Source organism: Phocoena phocoena, chromosome 17 (assembly GCF_963924675.1).
Source record: "Phocoena phocoena chromosome 17, mPhoPho1.1, whole genome shotgun sequence".
Classification (NCBI taxonomy): domain Eukaryota; kingdom Metazoa; phylum Chordata; class Mammalia; order Artiodactyla; family Phocoenidae; genus Phocoena; species Phocoena phocoena.
This window is the reverse complement of record NC_089235.1, coordinates 42,016,218-42,038,591: the sequence shown is the minus strand read 5'-3', so window position 1 is coordinate 42,038,591 and position 22,374 is coordinate 42,016,218. Positions and strand designations below refer to the sequence as shown.

The 22,374-nt window shown below is 40.0% G+C and overlaps 1 protein-coding gene across 1 annotated transcript in view; it reads right to left on the bottom strand.

The window, feature by feature from the left end:
* CPQ (carboxypeptidase Q) overlaps positions 1–22,374 on the bottom strand; it is a 369,106-nt gene that overhangs the window by 314,782 nt on the left and 31,950 nt on the right. The window contains exon 2 of the mRNA XM_065895425.1: positions 16,550–16,757. Coding sequence (XP_065751497.1) covers positions 16,550–16,757 — 208 coding nt within the window. The remainder of the gene's footprint in view (positions 1–16,549; positions 16,758–22,374) is intronic.

Here is a 22,374-nt window from a genome sequence, read left to right as displayed (position 1 = left end):
GGACCTAGATTCTGTCATACAGGGTGAAGTAAGTCAGAAAGAGAAAAACAAATACTGTATGCTAACACATATATATGGAGTCTAACAACAACAAAAAAAACTGTTTTGATGAACTAGGGGTACGACAGGAATAAAGATGCAGACATAGTGAATGGACTTGAGGACACAGGAAGGGGGAAGGGTAAGCTGGGACGAAGTGAGAGAGTGGCATGGACATATATACACTACCAAATGTAAAATCGATAGTTAGTGGGAAGCAGCCACATAGCACTGGGAGAGCACCTCAGTGCTTTGTGACCACCTAGAGAGATGGGATAGGAAGGGTGGGAGGGAGACGCAAGAGGGAGGGGATTTGGGGATATATGTATACTGATGTATGGCTGATTCACTTTGTTATAAAGCAGAAACTAACATACCATTGTAGAGCAATTATACTCCAATAAAGATGCTAAGAAAAAAAATGGGTGGAAGACCTAAATAGTCATTTCACCAAAGAAAATATACAGATGGCCAAGAGGCACATGAAAAGATGCTCAACATCACGAATCATTAAAGAAAAGCAAATCAAAACTACAATGTGGTATCACCTCACACCGGTCAGAATGGCCATCATTAAAAAATCTACAAACAATAAATGCTGGAGAGGGTGTGGAGAAAAGGCAAACCTCTTGCACTTTTGGTGGGAATGTAAATTGATACAGCCACTATGGAGAACAGTATGGAGATTCTTTAAAAAACTAAAAATAGAACTATCATATGACCCAGCAATCCCACTACTGGGCAAATACCCTGAGAAAACCATAATTCAAAAGAGACATGTGGGCTTCCCTGGTGGCGTGGTGGTTGAGAGTCCGCCTGCCGATGCAGGGGACACGGGTTCGTGCCCCACTCCGCGAAGATCCCACATGCTGTGGTGCGGCTGGGCCCGTGGGCCATGGCCACTGAGCCTGCGCGTCCGGAGCCTGTGATCTACAGCGGGAGAGGCCACAACAGTGAGAGGCCCGCGTACCGCAAAAAAAAAGAAACCAAAAGATACATGTACCACACTGTTCACTGCAGCACTATTTATAATAGCCAGGACATGGAACCAACTTAAATGTCCATCAACAGATGAATGGATAAAGAAGATGAGGCACATATATACAGTGGAATATTAGCCATAAAAAGAAATGAAATTGAATTATTTGTAGTGAGGTGGATGGACCTGGAGTCTTTCATACAGAGTGAAGTAAGTCAGAAAGAGAAAAAGATATACATGCTAATGCATATATATGCAATCTTAAAAAAAGAAGAAAAAAAATGGTACTGATGAACCTAGTGGCAGGGCAGGAATAAAGACATAAAGACAAACATAGAGAATGGACTTGAGGACACAGGGTGGGAGAGGGGGAGGTGGAAGCTGGAACAAAGTGAGAGAGTGGCATGGACATATATACACTACCAAACGTAAAATAGATGGCTAGTGGGAAGCAGCAGCATTACAGGGAGATCAGCCCAGTGCTTTGAGATGACCTAGACAGGTGGAATAGGGAAGGTAGGAGGGAGGCTCAAGAGGGAGAGGATATGGGGATATGTGTATGCATATGGCTGATTCACTTTGTGGTACAACAGAAACTGACACAGCATTGTGAAGCAATTATACTCCAATAAAGGTCTATTTTTAAAAAAATAAAGTACAATTAAAAAAAAATTAAATTCTTCTCCTAGATGTCAAATATTTAATTTATAGAGCAGCAAGCAGTGCAGAAACAGACATTCATTGAGCTATTACTATTACCCTTTGACTCACTAGCCAAGGTTGGTTAACCCTTCACTACCCCGATGACATGGGGAAGTTGGAGTGGGTAGGTAATTTAGTTTTCTGTATTACACCACAGAAGCTAGGTAAACTCCTCCTGAATAAACATCCTTGTAGGCCTCTGCAAACCCACACCGAGACACTTATTTCTCCTGGAAAGGGCTCTTTTTTTTTTTTTTTTTTTTTTTTTTTTTAAACATCTTTATTGGGGTATAATTGCTTTACAATGGTGTGTTAGTTTCTGCTTTATAACAAAGTGAATCAGCTATACATATACATATGTTCCCATATGTCTTCCCTCTTGCGTCTCCCTCCCTCCCACTCTCCCCATCCCACCCTTCCAGGCTGTCACAAAGCACCGAGCTAATATCCCTGTGCCTTGCGGCTGCTTCCCCCCAGCTATCTACCTTACTACGTTTGTTAGTGTGTATATGTCCATGACTCTCTCTCGCCCTGTCAAAACTCACCCTTCCCCCTCCCCATATCCTTAAGTCCGTTCTCCAGTAGGTCTGCGTCTTTATTCCTATCTTACCCCTAGGTTCTTCATGACATTTTTTTCCTTTAAATTCCATATATATGTGTTAGCATACGGTATTTGTCTTTTTCTTTCTGACTTACTTCACTCTGTATGACAGACTCTAGGTCTATCCATCTCATTACAAATAGCTCAATTTCATTTCTTTTTAAGGCTGAGTAATATTCCATTGTGTATATGTGCCACATCTTCTTTATCCATTCATCCGATGATGGGCGCTTAGGTTGTTTCCATGTCCTGGCTATTGTAAATAGAGCTGCAATGAACATTTTGGTACATGACTCTTTTTGAAATTTGGTTTTCTCAGGGTATATGCCAAGTAGTGGGATTGCTGGGTCATATGGTAATTCTATTTGTAGTTTTTTAAGGAACCTCCATACTGTTCTCCACAGTGGCTGAACCAATTCACATTCCCACCAGCAGTGCAAGAGTGTCCCCTTTTCTCCACACCCTCTCCAGCATTTATTGTTTCTAGATTTTTTGATGATGGCCATTCTGACTGGTGTGAGATGATATCTCATTGTAGTTTTGATTTGCATTTCTCTAATGATTAATGATGTTGAGCATTCTTTCATGTGTTTGTTGGCATTCTGTATATCTTCTTTGGAGAAATGTCTATTTAGGTCTTCTGCCCATTTTTGGATGGGGTTGTTTGTTTTTTTGTTATTGAGCTGCATGAGCTGCTTGTAAATTTTGGAGATTAATCCTTTGTCAGTTGCTTCATTTGCAAATGTTTTCTCCCATTCTGAGGGTTGTCTTTTGGTCTTGGTTATGGTTTCCTTTGCTGTGCAAAAGCTTTGAAGTTTCATTAGGTCCCATTTGTTTATTTTTGTTTTTATTTCCATTACTCTAGGAGGTGGGTCAGAAAGGATCTTGCTGTGATTTATGTCATAGAGTGTTCTTCCTATGTTTTCTTCTAAGAGTTTGATAGTTTCTGGCCTTACATTTAGGTCTTTAATCCGTTTTGAGCTTACTTTTGTGTATGGTGTTAGGGAGTGATCTAATCTCATACTTTTACATGTACCTGTCCAGTTTTCCCAGCACCATTTATTAAAGAGGCTGTCCTTTCTCCACTGTACATTCCTGCCTCCTGGAAAGGGCTCTTTGAGAACACACTCCTCAACATCACCCCTACGTAGCAAAAAAGAGAAAAGAAAAGAAAAAGAGAAGAAACTCTGGAGAAACAATTGCTGGATTTGAGATTTTTGCTCATTTATTTCAACAGTTAACAGCAATTATGTATGGGGTGAAGGATCTTCATTCACATATGGTACACATTGTTAATGGTAGACTCTAAAAATAATTTCCAGAGTTATCACTCTAGATCTCACACTGTTAATGAGAAAGTTCAGAGGAAATGGTATTGATTACACCCTGCTAATTAGCCGACTTACCTGGGATAGTTTGGGTTCCTTTCGATAAAAAAGAGTGAATTCCTTTCAATGTTTCAAATATTCAAGGTCATCATAAAATATTAGCTTTGATATTTAACTGCTTTGAAATTGTTGATGCTTTATCAAAAAGAATGACAGTAATTTTAATACATATGCTTTTAAAAATCCAGGAAGTGATACTCAGAAACAATAAGAGAATAAAGGTGGAAGCTCTTACTTACAAAAGCATGCCAGTTAATAAATGTACATGATATGAATAACTGAATTAGAAAAACTCTTGTAACCGGCAATGTAATGATTGATTCAGACAAGGATCATCAACACATGCTAAATTTTCACCGGATGAAATTTTGTTGAGGAGTATAAGATTCACAAAGTCTCAAAGCATCTCACCATAATTACAACGTATTTCCCCTACAAAGGGGAAAAGGTACCTCTCTAATGAAGAAATCCTGAGATACTGCCTTAGACAAGTGATCAAATTTAGCCTCACTCATAAGGAAAACTGGTATTCTTCATTTCCTTACATAATGCAATAGGAGGGACACAACATCATCTATATAGAATTCTTGCCAAAAATATTTAATTTGAATCTAATAATGAGGAAATAACTCCAAACTGAGGGACACTGTGCAAAACAGCTGCCCTATACTCCTCAAAAATGTCAATGCAATAAAATATTTAAAAGACTGGGGAACAACTCCAGACTTAAGGAGACTAAAGATACATGAAAACTAAATGTAATGTAATATCTTTGATTGGGTTCTGGATTTTTTTTAAAAAGCAGGAACATTAATTATTGAGAGTGGGGGATAATTGGGATCTGAATATGGATGGAATTTACATTATATAATATTTATATGACAATGTTAAATTTCCTAAGCATGACAATGATACCGCATTATGTTAGAGAAGATCCTTGTTCTTATGAAATACATGCACATATATTATGGTTTAAATGTTTCATGGCTGGACCTACCTTATTTTAAATTGATTAAGAAAGTGAAAGACAGAGAACAAATGTGGCAAAATGTTAAATAATGAATGTAGATGAAGGGTATATGAGTGGACACAGAAAGCAACTAAAAAAATTGATAAGTTAAAATTCATCAACGTTTAAACCTTCTCCTCATCAAAATTAAGCTAAAAACAATAAACAAAAAAGAATAGGTAAGACACCGACTGAGAGAAAATATTTGCAAAACAGGTATCTGACAACGGACTCGCATCTAGAATATATAGACAACTCCTACTACTGAATAATTTCAAAACAACCCAATTATAAAATAGGGAAAAGATTTGAGCAGACTATTCACAAAGAAAGATTCAGAAATGACCGATCAGCATGTGAATGCGTGTTCAACATCATCAGTCATCAGAGAAATGCAAATCGACACTTCACTGAGATTCAATACATACGCACCAGAATGGCTAAAATTAAACGGACTGACAACACCAAATTTCAGTGAGAATGCAGAGCACTCTGAACTCTCACACATGGCAGGTGGCAACGTGAAATGGTACCACCTCTCAGGAAGAAGTTAGGCAATTTCTTACAAAGAGTGTATGAGTCATCTAATATTCTTTCAACTTTACCACAGATTGATATTTTACCCCCAAAAAAGTTGAGGGAAAAATCTGTGATGCTTTAGAATGTGGCTTCATCAAATAGACAAGAGGCATTATATATCCATTTATAGTTGGTTCTCTATTCTTCTGATCTTAAGATGATTTTTTAATAGTAACTCATTCAACAAATATCTCTTGAGTACCTGCCATGGGCTGACAATCCCCTGTGTACTGAGAGTATAATGGTGTACAAGAAAGACAGTCCAGTCTTCATGGAATTTATATTCTCATGGAGAGACACATATTGAACAAGTAGAGAGAGAGAGAGAGAAGTTACCAAATGTTATTAGGCCTCTGAGCATACAGAGGAGGTGCGAGGTAACAGGAGAGGCCTGCCTGCAGGGAGAAATTTTCACTTGCCATCTGAAGATTGAAAGGGAGTCAGCCATACAAAAAGCTGGGGGAAACAGCATTCCAGACAGAAGGGTTAGTGAGTGCAAAGGCCCTGAGGTGGAAAATAGATTGGATGGTGTTTAAATAGAACACTGTCTGCATGTTGGTCAGCTGGCCGTTGGTCACAGACCTGAGTCACTATACCTTTGGCACTACATGCAAGAACAGTATGGAGCATTCAAAGTGAGGTCAAAGAGGATAGAAAGAGCAGAACAGAGTTTTAAGCCAAAGACTGAGGGAGTCTACAAGAGCAGGTTCCTGAAATCGGGAGGTAACTGGGACCCAGGTCTCTGGAGCACACAGTGAGGAGAGTTCCGGAGCTACTGCTTTTTAAGATATTCCAGTTCATGTCCACCTACCTGCTTAGTCCTGTCATTATCCAATGATGATAATAACGATGGTAACAACCATGATTAGGATAAGATGCCAGTTATATAATTCACTGATTGCTTCCCATGTCTCAGGGTCTACATCGAATGCTTGATCCTATTAATTCTCTCAACAACTCTGAAGTAAACAGTATTCTCCCCATGTTACAGACGAGCAAACAGGTTCGCACATTAAACAAGGTATGTAGACTCAAACAACCTCTAATTGGCTAAACCTGCATTTGAATCTAGGTCTGTCTGATTCCGGATCCCACTCTCTATATTGTTACCTTTGTTAATCTCCAGTCTTCCTGGCAGTACCTTCTGATTGTTACTTTCTCCAGGGAGCTAAAGAAGCCAAAGAGACAGTTGGATACAAGAGGACCTTTGGAATGGTCTTCAGCTTCGACGAGAGAGAGAGAGAACAAAAGCACATGCACTCGTAAAAGGCTGACTTGAGGCTACCGGGGATTATCTTGGCTCATACGCTACACTAGACATTTTTCAAAGGGCACTGCATAAGCAGACAACGTTGTCATAATCCTGAAACCTGAATTCAAAATGCATTAATTTCTTTCTACCACGACAGATTTGGAAAAACATGATGTGGTTCTTAAGCTTGTGCTTTCGAAAATCAGAAAGCTGGAAGGTAGAAGGTGAATATTTATTAATATTTTAAAATTATGAATATGCAAAATATCAACCAAGAATAAATTTTTATATCAAGGTTATAAGCAAATGAAAAATGACAATCTGTCCTAAGAAAGCAAACAGAACATTAATTATAGCAGCCTTACAAAGCACCAAAGTAATAGCAGTTTACAATTCTTTTCCAAAATTTATATAACTATATAGTCTCCTTTCAGATTCCAGAGATTCTATTTTTGATAAGCAGCAATTCAAAAGGTTAGTCACCTCATCTATATTATTATCCAACTTTTATGAATGGGAAATGGTGACACCTCAAATTTACATGTTAGCCAAACCTGATAGGTTGCCTCTAACTCTTTTTCTTCATTCATTCCAGCAATACTGTGTGCCAGGCATTGAGCACAGCCTGGAGACACTGAGATGAGTAGGACACACAGTATGTCCCCAGGAGAACTTCAAATCCAGAAAGAAAAACAGACCAGTAGACACACAACCCCAACAGAGTTCGAATAGGCTAAACAGATGGAGGTCAAAATGGCAATACGATGTTAAGGGTTGTCTCCCAACCAGACAGAAGCAATTACAACACTGATATTAAGTAAATTAAGTTCTTCTTTCTCTCTCTTCCCTCCCCCTTTCCTACCAGTCTTCCTTCCTTCTGTTCTTCTCTTTCTCCTTCCCTCCCTCCCTCCCTCGCTCCGTGTTTCCCTCCCTTTCTTCCTTTTTTCAATAAGCATATCCAGTCATTACTTAGCAAGACTATATAATAAGAGTACTTTACATGTATGCAAAACTTACTGTGTCAGGCGATAATAATATCTCATTTAATCCTCACAAAATGCCCGATTAATCCTCACATTTAATCCTCACCGCATTTTACAGGTGAAACTGAGGTTCAGAGAGTTTACATGATATACCAAGGTCACACATCTGTCAAGAGGCTGAGCAAAGACCCAGGCACTGTGACTCTAGAACTGAGGCTCTGAAGTATACTGCCCGAGTGTGTCCATTACGAAGTTGTATACCTGTCACACTATCTGAAGCAATAATAATTCAGTGATTAAAGGACATTTTGGAATTTCTAACAAAGGCCTTCTAAACAAAGACTCTGCCTTTCAAAAATCAGAGAGAGGGCTTCCCTGGTGGCGCAGTGATTAAGAATCTGCCTGCCAATGCAGGGGACACGGGTTTGAGCCCTGGTCCAGGAAGACCCCACATGCCGTGGAGCAATGAAGCCCGTATGCCACAACTACTTAGCCTGCGAGCCACAACTACTGAAGCCCACGTGCCTAGAGCCCATGCTCCGCCACAAGGGAAGCCACCGCAATGAGAAGCCCGCGCACTGCAACGAAGAGTAGCCCCCGCTCGCCACCAACTAGAGAAATCCCGTGCACAGCAACGAAGACACAATGTAGCCAAAAATAAATTAATAAATTTTTAAAAAATCAGAGAGAGAGAGAGAGAAAAAAAAAGGATGATGAGGAGAAAAAAATGCAGTGTTCAATGTGGGTCTTCTCTGGTTCCCCCCCTTGGGAGCACAGTGGCCATCCACCTGCATAAATGATGAGAATTGGCATCCTGCTTGATTACTGTGCATCTGTTACGAGCCTCAGAGTGAATTAAGCAACTACAAAACAAGGAAAGAAAAGAACCTACTAATCAAGGCTAGCCCGGTTGTACCATTGAGTCATGGTGATATTTTCCTTATTTTGTAATCACCAGCAGGCACGTATGCCCCCCAAATTGCAAAAACATTTCAAAACAACTTAAATCAAGCTCGATAGCTAATTATGCTAAGGTCACACCGAAGAACCAAACCACCAGGACATCAAAGATCCCAAACAGTCTAAGTGTAAAGTAGCAGCATTCATTTTTCTCCCATTAAAAAACAAGGGGAGGGTGGCAAGTTCTTTTACTCTCTGAGAATAAACTGGCTTTTAAAAATCATCTAAAATAGACCTCTTAAGACATTTCACCTCTGCTCTGAATGTTTTAAACTGGTCCTCTGATTACAAAAATGTTCATGTTAAAATCTCACCAAGATGCTTTCTTAAGATGAAGAATGTGTTATAAATTGTAATGGTTTTAATCAGAACCCTCTTTGAAGCTATTTAACTCTACGATGTGGCCCAACCATTGCTTCAATTATGCCACTTATCGACTCTATTAATTAAGTATCATTATAGGGACTGATTTATGTACTTTCTCACAGCTCTCTCACCAGATGGTCTAACATCCTCCACAAACATCACCTGGATTCACTCATCTTTCTCTCCAGCTGAATGTTTAATCAGATCTTATCTTCTAACTGGATTGCTTCTCTATCCCTCCTCTTCACTCTGTCTATCAATACAGTACACAAAGGCCAAGTGGCATAAGACATAAACTAGTAGTAGTTACAAAGACAAGTTCTATCCGTAGCTCATTCCCACCTCAATGCATTCTTACCCAGTATGGTGATGCAATTTTCACAGTAAAGTGAAAGGAGAGCCTTTTGCATCCTTAGCTGATTACAACTTACAGGCTGAGTTCAATTATCTGGGGCAATGGAGAAAATAACTAGGAAAAAAATGTATATTTGGCAATGGGAATACAACAGGCAATTTGGCCTCATAGAGTTACTTTCTGAATTATATTTTGTTTGGTCTAATATAAAAATTACTTTGCATTCTTGAGCTCGCAGGTTGAGAAATCGGGAGGCAGAAGTCCCAAGGTGTACCGCACTGCAAGGAAGCCAGCCTAGAATTTTAAATTGCCTTGGGTGATCCAAAAAGTAGATAACAGAGACATGAAAATGCTCAACTGTTTTCCTTACAAAATATAAAAGCCAGATTAATGGGACTATCTCACAGCCACCTCAAACTCCAAATGTCTAAAAACCAAACTGGTCATGTTGCCTCCATATGGGTTCCCTCTCCTGACCCCTCTGTCTCTCATCATTCTCTAGTCCCCAAGCTGGGTACAGGGAAACCTGGAAACTGCGGCAGAAGGCACATCCCATCAACAGAAAGGACTTGGTGGCCGATCCACTAGGCTGAAGTTCTCCTTACAGAAAATACAAGACGTCACCCCCAGCTATAGTTCTTTCTCTAAAAACCACAAACCACTATTTTTACATAAAACTCATGATTTTTAAATATCGGTCTGGACTGAATGCAGATTCAGCCTTTGGTGTTCAGTCCTTGCCTTACTGTAAACTTTGACTCCTCCTTCCTCCCTTCAAATGCAGCCAGTCCCCAAGTTTTGATAATTTTTGCAAGCTGTTCTCTTGCTCTCTGTACATCCCCTGCTCGAGGAGTCCCTGCTTCACCGACACCTACTCACATGACTATCCAATTCTCCTAATCATAAGGCTCAATCAGCAACTGCCTAAGTGCTTGCCTCCTGCCCCAGCTTCTGGTTTCTCTGGTAACCGATGAGCCAACCTGACATCAGGTCCCCCTGTAACTGGTAGCCTCCTCTTCCCCCAAGTAGCAAAAACTTCTGCCCTGTCTTGCCTGCTGTCTGCCGTACACAGTGTGGTCCCACTCCAGCGCTTTGCTTCAGACTTGTAAGACTTTCTATCCAATAAACTGTGGTGCTCTCTGTTGCTGTCTCGGCTTTTTCTTCAGTCTTGCAGCTGGGCAATTGCAAGGCCTGCTGGGTGCAGCCCAACACCCTCCTGCTGTCTCCTTCTCTCTGTTCCCACGGCCATCATCTATGTCCTCATTACTTCACATCTGCATGTGACATCAGTGTCCCGGCTTACCTTCTCAAAGCACCTCATCTACCGTCAGCACATTGATCTTTCTGAAACAGTTCCCAAACTTTCACATACATCAGAATCACCTGGAGGGCTGTTTAAACCACAACCCCCAACCCCAAGCATGTTTTAATTTAATGGGTCTCAAGTGGGGCCTGACAATTTGCAAATCAATAAGCTCCCAGGTGAGGTTGATGATGTTCCAGGGACCATACTTAGAGAAACAATGCACTAAAACATCCCCCTCCAACTCTAACACAATCAATGATTCCTCATTTCCCCCACATTAAACTTAATTAAACTTAAAACTCCCCAATCTGGTACTTTGGATTCTTCATAAATCTGGTCTCTTCCTCTCACCTCAAAATTTCATTTCTCTGATCTCCTATGAAACCTTGCTCCAGTCAAACCGGTCTACTTGTGTATTACCCAGTGCATGATGCACTCCTACTTTCTTGTCTTGATCAGGTATAGAATGCCTTTCCACCTCCTGCCTCTTGTTCAAGTTCAACCTCTTCATCGAGTACACCCAAAACCTACATTCTCAATGTAGCCAGCCCCCATCAGACTTCTGTTACCTCTTCTAGACTCCTGTAGCATTAGCTCTCCAGCTAAATCTAAAGTGCATGAAATCTAAAGTGCATGGCATTTAGAGCCAAAGGCTCTCTGGGTATGAATCCTGGTTCTTTCATTAGCTGTTCAACTTGACTAGCCATTTAACCATTCTGAACCTGTTTCTCCCTCAGTGAAAGAGCAATAACAATATCTATTTCTATTGGGTTGCATAAAGAATTAATTGAAACAAACTATTTAAGCCTTTGGAGAAGCATAAACAAAGTAGGTGTTTAATAAATGTCAATTTCCTTTCTTGGAACTTCCCTGGTGGTGCAGTAGTTAAGAATCTTCCTGCCAATGCAGAGGACACGGGTTCGAGCCCTGGTCCGGGAAGATCCCACATGCAGCAGAGCAACCAAGCCCGTGCGCCACAACTACTGAGCCTGTGCTCTAGAGCCCACGAGCCACAACTACTGAAGCCTGCGCGCCTAGAGCCCGTGCTCTGCAACAAGAGAAGACACTGCAATGAGAAGCCCACACACCACAATGAAGAGCAGTGCCCACTCACCGCAACCAGAGACGGCCCACATGCAGCAACGAAGACCCAACACGGCCAAAAATAAATAAATAAAATAATTAAAGTAAATAAATAAAACTTTTTAAAAAATGTTCCTTTCTTTGTCCCTTTCCTCAATCATGCATTTAGCACTAAATATAAAATATATTACACTAATCATGTACATTTTAAGCTTACCCTCCTCTCTTTTAGCCAGACAGAATATTTCTGAGGAACCAAAAACATGTCTAATTCATCTTAGCAACCCTAGTACCTGGCAACTTCTGAGCAAATGGTAAGCTCTCAATAAATATTTACTAAACAATATGATTAATTTGAGAAATAATGTAAGGCAAGTGGTTCCACAGAGCAGCTTTCCTCTGCAGAAATTAAATCTCTTACAATTACATTTATCCTTAAAATGTTCTCCTGTGACAAAGGCAAAATGTATTTTACAAACAGAAAAACTAAAAAAGATCTAATGGGAGTCCCCATTAGATAGTCCCCACTTGACACTTAATATTGAACAAGAGAAAAGTCATTATAAAAGCATCAATGAAGGAAAAATCTTCTCTTTGAAGTAAATTTGAGCCCCAAAAACACTAATAATGGGAATACAGAGAAATAACAACAAAGAATCCGGAGATAATGCTGGCAACAAGTAATGGACTGCCTTTTGAGGACATGTCATGTAAGCATGTGACGTTGTACTTCTAAAACGGCTAATATTGATACGTGCATTGACAGGTGTCAAGTCACATTGGTAAAACACATTTCCTGTCCTTTAGGAGAGTCTCTAATTTCGAAATCAAGCAGCGACAAATTTCTATTCTGTTCTCCTGTGTTGCTGACTTCTTACACTTTTCCTAAACAGGATCCAGCATAACCCATTGCCATAGAGCTAAGGGTGACCCAAAAGATCATTGTGTGTGAATAGTGTGGCAGAAAAAATGGTATAATCTGGCATATTGGCATCTGGATGTTTTCCTCCAAATACAGAGCAAAGTGCCCCAAAAGTTCAAGCTGATTTCAATTCACTATACAGAGGCTACACGGTCTGGTCAGAGAGCACTAGGAACCGGGTCACCTGCTTTGTTCTAAGAACCTAACCACGACTGATCACATAACCTCAGACAAGTGGATTCCTCCAACAGTCATTTCCAGAGTAACCACCATGTATCAAATATGATACAAGATGATGGGGACACAGAGGTAAAATGTGTAATCCATGTTTTCCTGGAACTTACAGTCTAGTGTTGAGTCAGGCGATTGGAGCAGACTGCACAGCTGTTCACCAAACTCATTTTCCTTTCACCGCGAGCATGAAGATAGACCAGATTTCCTAGCCTCCACGTAACTGCACTGTGGCTGGTGGAATGTAAGCAGTGAGGTATGCCGTACCCAGGCCTGGCCACAGAAAACCTCCCCCTTGATTATCGACTTTCTCTCTCCAGTTCCTTATTTGCCAGCTGGATGCAGGGCACCCTGCAGAGGACTCTGATTTCTTAGAGGTGATGGAGCCACAGATGGAAAGGAGCAAAAGTCCACCTGCTGAACACCCTCCTGGAACTATTATGTGAGCAAGAAAGAGATTCCTATTGTGTTAGGTGTCTAAGTTGCTTGCTACAACAGTTAGTCTACCCTACCAAAGCATGAACCCAAACTACCTCCAAGATACTATGATACAGAGTATGCACAGGATGACATGGGATACCCAAAAGAGGCAGCTCACCTGGGCTGGAGTTGGATATCAGGCAGGGCTCCCCAGAAGAAGAAACACTTAAGATGAATCTTGAAGGACAGTGTGAGATAGTGAAGAAGGGAATAGAAGGTTGCAGAGGAGAAAGCATTTGCAAAGTCGTGAAACTTGGAGGAAATGGGGTGCACTGGGGCAGCCTTAGTGATTCCTGACTAGTAGAGTGTGGAGTGATGTTGGGAGGTGGAGGTGCTCAATATGCATTGGCTGAAATGACTGATAAAGAGCAGAAGCTAGGAGATGTCATAGCTCCTAGAAATGATGGATAAGGGAAGAGGAAAAAAAGTAATCAAGGACCATCTAATTTATAAGGCAGAACAGATGGCATTCTCTTCACTGAGATAGAAAATGCAGGAGAAAGAGGTGAAAGAATGAGTTCAATTTTGAAAAAAAAAGGAAGGGCAGAGAAAAGAAAGGAAAAGAAAAGAATATGAGATAGCTATGGAACACCCAAAAGATAAATCGGCAGGTAGTTAGATGTATGGACCTAGAGCTCAGGCAGTGGACAGAAGAGGTGGGTTTGGAAAGGGTCACCATGCTTAGGGCTGAAGTCATAAGCATGATGGGATTGCTCAGGTAGAATATTAACAGTGAGAAGCCAGAGAAACAGGGAAGAAAAGGGAAAGTGGGAAAGAGCAGGAGCTAGAGAAAGAGACATTATGAGAAAGAAGTCATAGAAGCCAAGGAGAAGAGATTGAAAAAGCAATCAATAATAAGGAATACTTGAGAGGGGTGAAATAAGATGATGGCCTGAAAAATGTCCATTATATTCAACTAGGCAGCTATTTGTGACCTTAACAACTTCCATTTCAGTATTTGGAAGAGCCAGGTTAAAGTGATCTGGAGAGCGAATGAGGGATGAAAAATTACAGATAGGAATATAGAACACTCTTCAAGGAAAACTGGTTCTAAAAAACAAATTAGCCTGAAGTGGACGAAGAGACAGTTTGTTTCGTTTTGGTTTTCATTTTTCAAGATGCAAGACTTAAACACGTTAACATGCTGAATTCTCTGAACTTTTCTTTCTTTATCTTAAAATGGGGATAATAATGCCCCTTCTCCTTGGTCCACTGGATTGTTGTCAGAACAAATAAGATGACGTATGTGAAAGATTCTAAAGTACTATGTAAAGAGCAATGTTATTTTGTATTCATAAATGTTGAAAATATGGAGTTATAAAAGTTAAGAGTCCACTGAAATATGTCTGGCTATCAAATCAATGAAAAAATTATAATCAGTCTGGATCTATAAATATTAAGAAAAATGTCTTGAATGCACACTACATGTTGGCAACCCTAAACCTTAGAGGCTAACGACAGATTTCTAAGTCCTTTGCTGGATGAAATTCTTCTGGTGCTCCTAGGTTACAGCCTGGGCTTCCAGATGTCTTCATTATACCAGGAAAAAAACGTCAATGAACCCTGGCAGATTGCTGTGCATTAAGTCATCTGGGAGTTTATTAGTCTAATGAGTAGTAGTTGTTAAATGAATATTTCTGGCATTCACCCAGTTTCACAAAGCAACAGAGTAGCTCCATAATTTCGATCTCAGGACCAGTGAAATCATGGTGAATGGCCACAGGTTGCTGTGTTATTCTAAGGGGTGACTGAGGTATTCTGGGAAGTAAGCTAGCCATTTCAGGACTTCCCTCCCGGGAAAAGTAACCATCCGAAAGAATATGGTCCAATCATTATTTCACTAGTCACCAAAACTTTAAAGACTCCACAAAGAGCATTATTTTTAGCACTGTGACATCAGTGTAACTAGGTTTTCTCTCATAAAACTTCTAACAAGTGGTTTTAGCATGCCCCATCTTCCTCCCCTGGGATGATACCTTATCCCCATAAAAGAAAAATGTCCCTTTCCTTTTCTCTGCCCTTTTGGACAACTCCTCTGACTGGGTTTCCTAGTTGCTGATGTGTCCTCAGTTATTTTTAAGGGCGTAGGGTGCTAATTATTTAAGGTCAAGCAGCTGTGACTCCAGCTCCAAAGAGCAATTGTGCAGAATAAAGAATGCTTCCTTTACAAAGATATTAAAGATCTAGTCTTGAGACTCAAATAAACCCTATTTGCAATTATTTTTACTTTTTTTTTTATCTTAGAGAGACCAGGCCACAACACTAAAACGGTGCTTCTTTTATCCATGTTTCTCAAATATTTTATCCTTGATATGTGACACTACGATATGTAGCTATTAAACTAGGCCCAATGTCTGCAGGTCAATTTTTGGACTTTTTATCCACTGCAATGCCGAATTTCCTCCTACAACTGAGGATCAATAAAGCATGTTGCAATTACCTCAATCAGAAATACAAAGAAAAAGACAAAACTTACGCTGCCCTCAAAATAGACCTTCATAAATATCAAGTATCTTTCATAAGTTTACCTCATTCAATCTTAAAATAATTTTGTAAATGTATTATTGTTAATTATCACTAATTAATAGAGAAGAATGCTGAGGCGCAGAGTTTTAAGAACATTCCCAAGATGGCATGAGATTAACAGATACAAACTACTATGTATAAAATAAATATGGAACAAGAATATTTTGTATAGCACAGGGAATTACAGCCATTACCTTGAAATAATTTATAATGGAGTGTAATCTGCAAAAATACTGAATCATTTTGCTGTACACCTGAAACTAATATAATATTGTAAATCAACTATACTTCGATTAAAAAAAAAAAAGAAGAACATTCCCAAGGCCTCACGGTTCTTCAGAAGCAGAAGCAGGTGTACATCCAAGGTCCTCTGCTGCCTCAACTCTTTCCACTACGCCATAGATGGCCCCTATCATGTAACCTCCTTTATTTGTATTTCACTTCTCTAGCAACAATGGAAAAAAGCCTGGCTGCCTTTAGGAATCTTTGATGAAATGCAGACATGAATTCAGTTTCTCCCTCCAATGAAAATATATAAAATACACTGGTTATATATAGAATGTTATGGGATCATCATGGATGTGGAAAGCTTTGTAAAGGAATGCACAAACGATGCTTGGAAGCCTGAAAAGGCCAAAAAAGATATTACAAACAAATGTAGAATGGGGGAAAAGTTCCATGAACAATCAGTATTTTCTTTTGACTGGCTTGTTTTTATTTCAAAAGGGCTTCTCTTTGATGGAAATCCCTGGTTTTTGAAAGCATTTCAAATGAACATAATGACCAACCTGTAGATGGAGAAGGAAGCCACCGATCGAATGAGGGATGCCAAAGCCCCCACTTTGGCAGCTTCCACCGCCCCCTGGATGCGGTATTGCACTGCCCTCGAGTAGTTGGTGTAAGGTTGATTGTAAACGACAATCTTCCCTCTTGCTTCTGGGGCCCTTCTCTGCAGTTCGTCGAAAGAGGTCACCACCAGAACTTCTGCTGTAATGCCTACAAATAAAAGTCATACAAGGTTAACATATGGTTTCCGATCAGCCAGGGTGAATTGGCACACAAAAGGTCACACGTGTTCTATCCACTACATCTGGCAAACTGGTTTGCAAAGATCAAAGTTTCAGAGCCATTTGCTATGGGAGAAAGATTCTGGGGGTTAGCCAGTTTCCCAAGAAAGAGAAAAGGCATTCAAAAAATATACGACTCATAAGGTTTTTCAACTCACTTGACCAGCTGCTATTAAATCACAAATTGCTTGAAAAGATGTCTTTTTTTGCCTCTTTCCCACAGAATGACAGCCATTATTTATTTTTAAAAATGCATTTTAGAAAGCTCCCCTTGGGTTTAAAGAAACATATTTATCTTTTCATAAAACTATTTTGATATGTTGCTAAACAACCTTCACTGACATCATACAAAGGATGGCAGTTTATAAAGAATGTTCTTTGAAGCCAACGATCTTCATAAATCCAACTTTTAACAAAGGGTTAATGTAACCCTTCTCAAGAGCCACAAAAAGTCAGCTTGTTTTCTTTTCTTCCTTGTACCAAACCCTTTTAAAGAATGTGGAAACTTCCCATGCCTCTCGCTTTATAGTACATGTTCATCGCCAAACCTATCACTCTTCTTCAGATAAAAATTCTGAAGATGTTGTCTAATTGTCCTATAATCCTGTTGTCTCACTTAGAAAGATGTGGCATATTTCCTCATACCACAAGACTTGCCCAGATCTTCCTGATTAGGGAACAGGATTTCACAGCTTGCACGAAGTCATTCAAAAACTGCTAGACCACTGAAGATTCAATTTGATGGAGTAGTTAGTGTGACAAGAAAAAAAATATTTAGCAGCAAAGGCCAGACGCAGTAGCTAAACATAACGATCTAAAATCAAGTGTCAGGCACCTACTGTTTTATGGCTTTAGCCAGGCAGTCGTGAAATATGTCAGTAAAACCCAAGTATCAACATAGATTTGGCATACTTCTTTAATTTTGCAAACTAGAGAACTGGGTTCTTCTGGAAGCTTAACACATGTCATTAAAATAGTAACTGTTACTTGGAGAATCCTTTTAAAATGCACTGCAGATATGAGAGAATTCTTGCTGTCAATATGGACCCCATCACAATGGATTCTTTGGGCTGGCTCCTCTCCAACTTCCACCATCCGGACTGAATTTGTACTTTCACTTTAATGTGATTGACTACAGATCCATAAGCATGTCTCCACCAACATTCGGAACTCAGAATTTAATTTATAATCTAAAGAAAGCGATGTACAATTATGAAAAGTAAGGACGCCACTAGCTTTTTCACATGATAAATATGTGTAAAAATACAAATAAGGGTTCAGCTAGACAGACTTTGAGATTCATAACTTTCTGAAACCTGGAGTTACCTTGAAATTTGACTGGTGTTATTGTTGGCATAGCACAGGAATTTTGTTGATGGTTTTCAGCTGTTCCTAATGAATAACAGATTCAATGGTCCACCCAAGGGGTGTCCCAGCAACAGGGTAATTTTGGCATCTGGACTGGAGCCACTAGAAGTGAAGCCAAATTTCTATAAGTTTTCATAGGCCACTGCACAATTAAAGTCATACAAGGGTAGAGCTTCACTATAGTGTGTGGTTCAAGTTCTTTTAACAAATGTGAGTGATGGAGTCCTAAGGAGCCAAAACCTAACCTAGACACCAGTTGCCAATGCAAAACACTAGTAGCAGCTATAGGTCAAAACCTATCACCGTGAACTTGGAAGAAGTGTTCAAATTAATGTTTTCCTGAAAGCTTAGCGTCATCTCTGATTCCTCTGTCTCCTTCATCCTCCAGATCTCATCAGTCCTCAAATACTGATAATCTTACCCCTTAAGTGTTGATTGAAAGCAGGTCCTCTACTCTACCACAGTAACACCCGCTCACATCAGGCCCTGGTTATCTCTCTGTTGGACTGCTATGAATTCCTCCTCCTCTACCCACCACCACCAGTGTCCCAGCCTCCAGCCCAACTCCCTCAAATTTAACTGCCACAAAGCTGCCAGGGTGAACAACTTGAACTGCTGAAAAGTCAGATGAGCCCATGTCACCATCCCCCTGCCCCCTGCCCCCTCTGCTGATTACCCAGCACTTCAACATACCAGTCAAAGCCTATCTATCTCTATAGACACAGGTTCCCTTTTATTTTAAATCCTATCAATACTAAACTTAAAAGTTCCCACTTGCACCACACCAGTCCACTTCTCAGCATCTTTGTTCATGCTATGGTACATCATGTCTTGTTGACCCCAGTCTCCTAACTTTGTCATGTGACTAACACCTATTTATCCCTCAGGATGCCATTTAAGAATCACTCCCTCCAACTCTACTCCATATTCTGTAATAACCTATACGGGAAAAGAATCTAAAAAAGAATGAATATATGCAGATGTATAACTGATTCACTTTGCTGTACACCTGAAAGTAACATAACATTGTAAATCAACTATACTCCAATTAAAAGATAAAAGAAATAGACGGAAAAAAAAAAAAAGAATCACTATTTTAGGGAGCATTCCCAAGGCCTCTGGCCTCTTGTCTCATCCCCCTCCCTCCACCTCCAGGAAGGCTGGTTCATGCACCACTCTCTTTTCAGAGGAAAGTTCATACCTGGGCACTAGACGATGAAACGGTTTATTTATGACTCTCTCTACCACCTAAACTGTGAACTTCTCAGGGTTTGGGGCCATGTTCACTTTTGTTTGTATCTCCTGGGCCTAGCATAGTGCTTGGTATATGTGTAGGAAGTCAGTCAATAAACTTTCCTTAGATGGCACTGCTCCAAACAAGGGACCATTGACTGGGCCTAAAGCGTTTCCATAAAAGTGCAATTTACCTTTAAAGTTCGATAGCGCTTCTCCCGCAATAACTCAAGAGTCTGACTCTCTGACCACCCAGAGCACAGATGCACCAGAATAACCAAGCCAAAAAGGTCCTGGGGCAGTCAGAACAGAAATATAAATTCCAAGTATGAAAACTCAGATACTTGAACATAAGAAAGCTCTTCTGCTCTTAGAGCCTAGTTACCCTTACTTTATAGAAAATTCTAAATCTAGTGCTTAAACCTATGAACTATAAGAGACAACAAATCAAAAAGGAGAGATAGGTTTGGAAGCTGATAGCAGTACCACAAAAAACAATGTCAGAGACAGGAACATGAAACATAACAAATACATACTTACAGACTTCTTTGCAATGTCAGAAATGTTCTCTATCTGGGCTAACATAGTAGCCATTAGGCACGTGTGGCTACCGAACACCTGAAATGTGACTAATGTGACTCAGAAACTGAATTTTTAACGTCATTTATTTTAATTAATTTATATTTAAATTTAAATAGCCATATGTATATAGTGGCTGCTATGTGGAACTCACAATCACTGCAGGTTCAGCCATTATGTAGGCAAGTAGGCAAAAGCATCTCTGCTGGCCCTGAGGGATTTGCAGAAGGTGAGAGGAGGAGGGAAGGGACTTTTCTGAGTAGCATCAGAAGAACAGGCCACTATAGAAAAAGATGCCATTGGCCCTACCTAAACTTACATCTATGTTATATTCTACTATTTTCTCTACCCTTCTCTATAAAAGAAGGACACAGGCCCATCAACTGCCTTGTAAACTGCAGGGTCTCTCTTGGAACACAGTGACATGAGACTCACTCTGGCCAATGGAATGTGAATGACCAGTGTGTGTGGTCACAGCTTAGCAGGAACTTTAAGAGCCATTGCAAGTTTTGACTGTCGCTAAGAGCCCTTTATGTTTCAGCCACGAGAATGGCATGTTCCAGATGGGGGTTTCTCCTTCAGCCTGGATCCTGGAGTGAAAGAGATAACTGAGGCAGAAACAAAGGCACTACTGATTTTATATATATATATATACACACACACATATATATGTCATAGATGTACATATACATACATATATATATATATATATATATATATATATATATATACACACACACACACATGACATAAATCTTAGTGGTTGCAAGCCATAGAGACTGGGGGTTGTCTGTTATCCCTGCATTACCAAGGAAGAGCTGAGTAATGCAGGAGCCCTGAATTCAAAGTTTCTATCAGGGCATTCACAGTCTGCAGCTGATGACAGATAAGATATAGAATAAATATATTTAATAACTTAGGGAAGACTGTTCAGTGAAAATTACATAACTACTGTCTTCCTCCTATCACACATCAAAGCGATCAAATGATTAACACCAAACAGTAGGAAACAAATAAATCTGAAGAAGAACTGAGCAAGAGTCAGTGATTTAACACATGCAGACTAAATGACAAAGCATTTTAAATAGGAGATAAACCCTAGAGATCATTAAAATACAGTCGTGGCAGCTCAGTTAGCTAACCTACCTGATGTCACTTCTAAGGAAACAAGCAGCCCTGTTGTATGTTAAATAATTCTATATACTTTTGATAGATTTCAATATTTCATATGTAAATGCATTTTCCCTCTAAATTCCACCTTCAAAACCCAAGGGCAAAAATGATAGAAACTGGTGTTCTTATGTTTGTATCAAGTACAAAATAATGTTATTGTACTGTTATATCAGAGAGATAGAATAACTCTGTGACAGCTTGGCATTCCAAAATGGGCTTTGTTTAAGCTATGTTTTGAAGTGTTAACTGTCCTATGCTCTTCTTAGAGAAGTAAAACTTGGGGGGGAAAATACTGTAACCAAACAGAATTTCTGCCCTCAATAATAAGAAACCTGGCTCAGTTTCATGATTCAGTTTGACACAGCAATTTGCCTCCAAAAGAAGTTTCTAGAGACACGATGGAAATATCAGAACCATATGAATTACACAGGAAATCTCCCTGGATGCCATTTATTAAAGTCCATTGGCTGAAGGACATAAACTCAACTATCAACGTCAATCCCATTACAATTACAATTCAAATCCATCACCATACAGTTTAAGCAGGAGAGATTTAAGCACAAGGGCAGTAACCACATTTAACAGGTGAGAAAATATGAAGTTTCAGGAAGGTACAGGCAAGTTCAAATATCTTATCAAACTAGAGAGTGGCAGTGCTTGAATATGAATCTAGGTCAGATGGACGCCAAATCCATGCTCTTCTCAACCCATCCCACATAGCATCCCTTCTAATGAACTTAAGTCAGCATGTACTTGTATGTTTTCTTGGACTCTCTCCTCAGGCAGCCAATAAACTTCCAAGGAGCCCAACATCCTGTCCTATTCCACAAATCCCTGGATTTAGAAAGTGGAAAGGAAAGGCAAAAATGTTTTGAGGGCTCACAAATCAATAAGTATCATTAGGGACTTCCCTGGTGGCGCAGTGGTTGGGAGTCCGCCTGCCGATGCAGGGGACGCGGGTTCGTGCCCCGGTCCGGGAAGATCCCACATGCCGCAGAGCGGTTGGGCCCGTGAGCCATGGCCACTGGGCCTGCGTGTCCTGAGCCTGTGCTCCACAGCGGGAGAGGCCACAGCAGTGAGAGGCCTGAGTACCGCAAAAAAAAATAAATAAATAAAAATAAAAAAAAAAAAAAAAAAAAAAAAAAAATAAGTATCATTAATTTTTCAAATATTCAGAGATCTTGTGTATGCCT